The 7,413-nt window shown below is 36.0% G+C and overlaps 2 protein-coding genes across 2 annotated transcripts; both read left to right on the forward strand.

The window, feature by feature from the left end:
• The first annotated feature begins 713 nt into the window (after window positions 1–713).
• LOC119586226 lies at window positions 714–2,965 on the forward strand. The gene is made up of 4 exons (XM_037934932.1): window positions 714–865; window positions 2,225–2,330; window positions 2,522–2,555; window positions 2,833–2,965. Exons 1-4 carry the CDS (start codon window positions 818–820, stop codon window positions 2,963–2,965), a joined length of 321 nt encoding a protein of 106 aa, XP_037790860.1. The 5' UTR covers window positions 714–817.
• LOC119588632 lies at window positions 2,963–7,160 on the forward strand (the record flags this gene model as incomplete). The annotated part of the gene is given in 8 exon segments (XM_037937273.1): window positions 2,963–2,984; window positions 3,247–3,356; window positions 3,921–4,151; window positions 4,493–4,658; window positions 5,296–5,428; window positions 5,923–6,070; window positions 6,629–6,746; window positions 6,937–7,160. Coding segments are annotated over 6 exon segments (980 nt in total), but the record flags the coding sequence as incomplete, so codon positions are not given.
• Between the last annotated feature and the right edge of the window lie 253 nt (window positions 7,161–7,413).

Raw genomic sequence — 7,413 nt, forward strand, 5'->3', positions numbered from 1 at the left:
AAAAAAAAAAATAAAAAACAAAAAATAGGTAAACATGCAAAACAATAAACAAAACAACCAAACAAAAACCCAAACAAACTAAAACAAAAACAAAAAAAATTAAATGAAAATTGAAATGCAAAATTCCCAAACAATTTCCCCCCCAAAAAACATAACGTCAGCCTCACCTTGATGTGTTTATAAAACACATTCGCCTCAAGGGTCTCATCAGTCATTCTTTACAGCCAAAAGCATCCAGGAAAATGGTAATTAAAACCCTAATAATCCCAAGAGAGTGACATGTCAGTCGTCATCCTACACGTGTTCTTGGATCAGCTGTTCAGGAATGTCAACACACAGGGAATACGACACTCATCTTCTTTCTGGAGGAGAGGTTTATATTTTTTATTATCATTATGTCAGCTTGTAATAGTTTTGCCTTGCCTTTTTCATAGATTTTTGTGTAGTAACCTTTTAATTATTCATTATTTTCTTGAGCACAGTTTTAATAATATATATATATATATATATATATATATATATATTATATATATATATATATATATTAAAACTGTGCTCAAGAAAATAATGAATAATTAAAAGGTTACTACACAAAAATCTATGAAAAAGGCAAGGCAAAACTATTACAAGCTGACATAATGATAATAAAAAATATAAACCTCTCCTCCAGAAAGAAGATGAGTGTCGTATTCCCTGTGTGTTGACATTCCTGAACAGCTGATCCAAGAACACGTGTAGGATGACGACTGACATGTCACTCTCTTGGGATTATTAGGGTTTTAATTACCATTTTCCTGGATGCTTTTGGCTGTAAAGAATGACTGATGAGACCCTTGAGGCGAATGTGTTTTATAAACACATCAAGGTGAGGCTGACGTTATGTTTTTTGGGGGGGAAATTGTTGGGAATTTTGCATTTCAATTTTCATTAATTTTTTTGTGTTGTGATTTCTTGTTTGTTTATGTTATTGTTTTGGTGTTGTCGTTACTGGTATGTGTTTTTGTTTGCATGTTTTAACTATGTAGGTTACCATAGTTCTGTTTATTTGTGATAACTTTTCTGTGATAGTACGTTTGTTTATATTCTACCTTTGGCACTCTGTTATTGAAAGTAATAACCAAACTGATTTTTCTAGTTATTATACTTGCATGATACATCAGCTGTAAAGTAAAGTTTATCTGTATGTATATGTTTTCGTGTATCTGTGGTTAACTTGAGCTATGATTTTTGTTATTCATTTATTAGGTATAGATACTTCATTTTTTATGTGAATATAAAGTTCCCAAGAGTTTAAGTACATAGTTGTAGGCCATAGATGATTTAAATAAAAGGTAAAGTAAATATATTTAGAGGTCACAGATATAGTATTTTTGCTGTTTGACTATCTGACACCCATCACGCGCAATGTAAGCAGTACAGGGAATCGATGGAATAACAAATTCCAAGTTGCTTCTCATCTCTTCAGAAATGAAGAAGTTCTTTGATATATAAATATCAGCCGTTCCTGTCCCGGGTTTCATTTAACCTACCAATTAAAACCCAAGGACTTCATCTCAAATGATATGTTTGCACCTAAGTGTTTTCGAACATTTGAATACACCCAGAGTAGTTAGAATGCCAGATACTGTTTGTGATATTGGTTTTCTACAACTTATAGACTTCCTTGGTAGTTTATTATCCAAAAGGAACCAGTCAATGGCCATGATGATCACTTGACGCTACCATCATCATTTGTGTAGTTTATGGTATTAAATATCTTAGATAGTTATAGTCTGCAACAGTTGTGTCATAGCTGAAAATTTATCTAATAGATTTCATGTACTGTTTATTTTGTGGGCAATAATTGTCTTAAACTAGATATGTACTGATGGCCAGTTATTAATGACACGTTGAAACACTTTTTATTGATACCCACTTGAAGGCTTGTGCAAAATTTCTCCATATTTGAGTAGCAACTTGCAACATGATTCATCTATTACTCAAACAGAAGGCAGTTCACTCTTTGTATCTTTATTGTTGGTCAGCTTTTGAATCTAGGAAATGGAAGATAAGAGAAAGAATTAGCAACACCCTATTAACATTACAGATGTCAAAAAAAGGTAAATATTAAGGAACTGAAGAGGAAAATATGTGTGTATGTGAAGGTACAAAAGCTGTTTGTTAAGTATAGTTGTCTGTTTATTATTTCTGTTTATTTTTAAGTCTAATAATCATTATCGTTCAGGAACACCATGGGGAAGAACTGGCCACCTGGTGCGAACCAAGCTGGGTAGTGTGCATACCACAGCAAAGTGCTCTAGATGATATGACTCTTACTCTGCCTCTTATAGGTAAGTTCTGAGGAAAGGACTGCTGAAGAAGGAACTCCCCTTTTCAAATAGACAACCTCTTGAAAAATGAAATTCAACTCTGCATATTTATGGGAGTTATGTACTACCAAAATTTGATAAAAAATGGATATAAATATATGTACTGGAATAAACTCTAATTACTCAGTTGCAATCATATTTTGACTTTACAGAGGCACATGCTTTGAAGCAACATGGGACATCAGGGTAAGTGAGAGAACATGATGTATGATGATTTCTATTGAAAAGCTGAGTAGTCATTCATTGTAACCGGCCATTTATTGGTCTTGGATCTAGAGGAGAATTATGTATTACCACATGGAAGGTTCTAGGAGGCAAAAGTCAAGGAAAGAATGTTAGAACATGATCATTCTTGTTTAATTTCAAGCAGTATTCAGATTACAGAAATTAGAAGAATCACGCTGGTGCACACTCACACTCGCACTGTTTACTTATATATCTTAACTTTCACCTTTCTAAACAGGAGTCAGTATGTAAGTGCTCTGTATGGAGACAGCCTCATCTATGAAATCACAGGGGAAGAGCCAAGGGTCATCATCTCCAATGAAGAAGAAGGGCCAGATGTTGTTGTCTCCAAGGCAACATTTTCTCACTGAATATCTGGTGACCTTTAGGGTGAGTCACTGATTGTTTAGATATATATATATATATTTTTTACTTCTGTTTAATTTATTTGTTTGTACATATATGTGAAGTCAAGTATATTTTTTGTATGGACTGCTCCAATTTATTTTATTTACATGTATTAAGATTTAGCCTTTTATATAAGTTCATTATTATCCAGATGACGTACCACCTATATATTTTTGAAAAAAACAATAAAGAAAGAAAAAAGAAATAGACAACCACACCAAATTTTTACAAATATATTTTTCAGGACAAAATTATCCACCTACTGTTACTGGACAAGCTCCTCAGTACAGCACAGGATGAAGACAACAATGTTTGTGACCAGCTCATCACAACAGCAATAACTTCATTTGCTCAGTGAGTTATAGTGCATGTAGTTGTCTCTCTGTTTTTTTTTTCTTCTTCTTCTTCATCTTCTTCTTCTTCATCTTATCTTCCTCTTCTTCCTCATCTTCTTCTTCTTTTTCTTCTTCTACTTCTTTTCTTTGTTTTTTATGTCAGTTTAAGGAAAAGATTTTCACTACAGATACATTATCTGAAAAATTATAATTTATATTGGACCAGATTTTCACAGCTGTCTTCCTTGTCGACAACAAAAAGCACCAGATTTTTGTATTTGGCCAAGGCCAATTTTAATGTTTGTAGAGTTTGTAAGCAATTTTAGCAATATTTATTAATCTTGCTCCAGAAGCACTTATTACTAAGGAATCCACTATTGGTCAACCCAACCTCACCTAATTACACCATTCCTTGCACATTAGGAATGGAAAGTTTATTTTCATTGCTATTATTAGTGTTGAAAATATGACATAATTGAAGAAGAAAATAATAATTATGCATTTATCTGGCACCACTGGGTTAATTTGGAGGCATTAGCTGAAATGTGCTTCCCAGTTACAGATTTGTTTTTTGTCTCTGCAGAGCGGAAAAGTTCTTGCGTAAGTTCCGCTGCCACCGGCCCATGCTGTGGGAGGTGGACCAGAAGGTGAAGGAGGCAGCAGACGCACTTCACCCTTCCAGTAATGTGGACCACATGCAGAACATCCTGCAGGACACCCTCATCCACTGTTGGGAGTTGCTGCTGAAACGACACTCAGCCACCATGCAGATTGACGCTAAGTTTCAGGACCTGCTCTTCAGGGCACTCGACTAGTAAGGATGGGACTTTAGGGTGGTTGTTTTTAGGGGTTGGTGTGGGGTCTGTCTGTGTGGTTGTGAGTTGTTAGATTTGTTGATTGCTTGAGAAGTGTTTTTGACTGAATTTTTATGGAATGTTTTTGGATGATAACTAGTTGAAGTTTGCAGAATTTATATTTTTATGTATTGATATAAATTTATGTTTTTAGGATGGTGGTCCTTTCCCTCTTTGTTACTTGTTTCATTGTCGTATAGCACATTAAAATCTTATCAAAGTTAGAGATGTGATCATGCAGGTATGGATCAACAAGTTCTCTGCAAAATCCATTGTTACAACAAAGAACTTGTATCCACAGCTACGTTGTGGGGCGGCTCCATGAAATGCTTTGGTGGCTGGTGTGTGAACGATGCCAGGTGGTTGACCAGCTAGTGAAGACACGGTTGTCACACCTCCGCCATGCTCATCTCTCAGCTCTCCAGCTGGGGGTCCCGGCACACTACTACACTCCTCTGCCAGCTGCCGTGAGTCTGTGACGTGACCTGATTTTTAAATTTTCTTGAGTTTGCTCTTGGAGTTGCTCTTCTCTACCAGCTGCTTTGTGTGGTTCATGCTGTTCTTTATGCTCTTTATAGAACACTCTGTTGATTCTGCTAATTTTGTTTTACCTTCTGTATTCTTTATGTTGTTCTCCTTTTTTTTTTTCTTCTTTTCTTTTCTCTTCTGTCAGTTTTCTTTACTGTACTCTTTTGCCAATTGTGAACAGCTGTTTTTGTTATCTCTTTTGATTCCTTTCACATTACCAAGTTCTGTTTTTTCATACTTCTGCGCAACCCTCTCATGTGCTTTATGCTGCACCAGTTCTGTTGATTCTGTTTTTAAGGACACATTTTATTCTAATTGCCATGAGTTTATACTGTTGTTGCAAATGTCACATTTTAATATTACTATTTTAGTCATCTGTCAGCTGTGGTAAGTCTATGCTGTGTGTTATATGCTGTGTTAACATTGCTAATACTATTTTATACTATTATACTCTTCTCCAACTTTTTATTTTGTGTTTGTGTTTGTGGTGTATTTTAAGATTAGCCTGTTAATATTGTTTATATTGATACCATATACCTCATTTCAATATTTTTTTTTTCGTATTCTGAAATACAGGTTGTTGAGTTAGCTTCCCTGGCAAGTGTGGAGAGTGCCATAGGTAGATTACAATGTGTCCACTCCACCATCGAGCTCATCCAAGCACAGGCCAAGGAGGCTCGGGTCACCCTGCACCAGTATAAGGATCAAGGTATTTATGTATTTATGTTTAATGGAGATATGAGTGTAGTTTACTTTTAGATTAGATTCCTTTCCTATCCTGAAATCATGTGTCCAAGTCATGTGTTTGTATTGCTTGGAGTTACTTGCTTAACACTTGAAACCTAATTAAGCCAATATTAGACACCCCCCCCCAAAAAAAAAAAAAAAAAAAAAAAAGTAATAAAGAATAATATATATATGACAGGGACATTGTAGGACAGAGTTAGATACTGATCTTTGATGTAACAGAGGCATAAATCATTTATATTTTAAGAATCAAAATTGGTTTTGAAGATTGATTGATGTATGAGAACAAATGTAGGAGTTAGGAAGGTTAAGGAGGTTGATGTTCCTAGGTAAAAAATGTGTTTCTTATTTGATGAAAGTATTTCAGTGCCAGATGATGAATATTATTTTCCCGTTATCCAAAATGATATCACAAGTTTTACGATGCATTGGTGTTTTTTTATCCATTGTCTGCAGAGGGAGAACCAGAGCTGGAGTTAACCAAGGAAGAGTTGATGGCTCTACTGACCACTGTGGTAGTCCAGGCACAGTGCTCACACCTGGTAGCTAACATCTATTACATGACCCACTATGTTTTCTCAGTCACTGAAGATGACCCTCTCTGGTAAGTAAAGAGGTCTGGGATATGTTGAGAATATGCATTAAAAGGTGAATATTAAGTATCTTATGTTGAGTAATTGATAATAGATGTATATAATTTATAACAAATATTAAGGTTCTTGGAAATATCAACCCAAAAATATATACCATGTCCAGTGTGTGTGTGTGTGTGTGTGCGTGCGTGCGTGAGCGTGCGTGCGTGCGTGCGTGCATGCGTGCGTGTGTGTGTGTGTGTTTTTTATACATAGATGGCTCCACAAATATTTGATACCCAAGGAATCAATTACTAATCCTACCTATCTCATCTGTTTACCCTTTTTGTGACTTTTTGGAAGGATTTGTGTTTCATTTTTTATTGCTAATAGTCTGGTTGATAACATTATATTAATCATAATAACAATAATAATAAAAACAACACACTGATATTAACAGTATTAGAATAATACATTTTCAAAACAACTCAAGGAAAGGGTATAATGTGAGTCACATAAGCTTAAGAATTGGCTTCTTGTGGCACCTTCATTGAGATTTTAACAAAATGACACATCAAATCCATAACCAGGAAAAGCCTAGGACTACTTCGCAACACCCTAGAAAACATCATGAAGTTGGATGTAGCCCGACTTCCCCAGCCAGCAAAATCCATACGAAAGGAACTCTCTCTCCAGGACCTTATGCAGGTGAAAATTTGTCTCAATAGGCCTATGTAATATTTTATTAGGCATGTAAAGGAAAAAGTTATTAATCTTGATGAGACTTTTGAGTACCCTCTTGTTTTCTGTCCTAGTAAAGTCTTAGATTAACAGGACTTCATTAAACCATTTTTCACTCTCCCAACTTCCCTCAATCACTCTGCCCCCTCCTCCACAGGTGAGCGCAGAAGTGGAGTCGCGGTTTGAGGCAAAGGGCCCCAGCCGCAGCATTGGGGATATCACAGCGCTGGACCTACAGCTGCACCAGCTTACACAGCAGATACAGCTGTCAACTCAAGCCCACTCTGAAACTCACTTGACTGAGAGGAACTCGCCCAGCCGCAGGTCTGACCGCACCATGCTCTCACCCACACAGGACAACAGCAAGTCACACAGTTTCAGGTGAGGCAGGTGGCTGGTTGACAGGAAATTGGTGTCTGGTTGTGGTTCTTTGTCCTCCTTTTTCTGTTTCTTCCTCTTGCATTGCCTCCCCATTTTTCTCTTTCCCTCTCTCATAGTTTATGCATTTATACATTTTTTCTATGTATTTATTTATTTTATAGTTAGATAGAAAGGTAGATACCAAAGTTTTATGATGAATATACACTGTTTGAATGAGATGTTAAGTGTGGGTGTTTTTCAGAATGAGGGTGTT

This window comes from Penaeus monodon, chromosome 3 (genome assembly GCF_015228065.2).
Source record: "Penaeus monodon isolate SGIC_2016 chromosome 3, NSTDA_Pmon_1, whole genome shotgun sequence".
Classification (NCBI taxonomy): Eukaryota; Metazoa; Arthropoda; class Malacostraca; order Decapoda; family Penaeidae; genus Penaeus; species Penaeus monodon.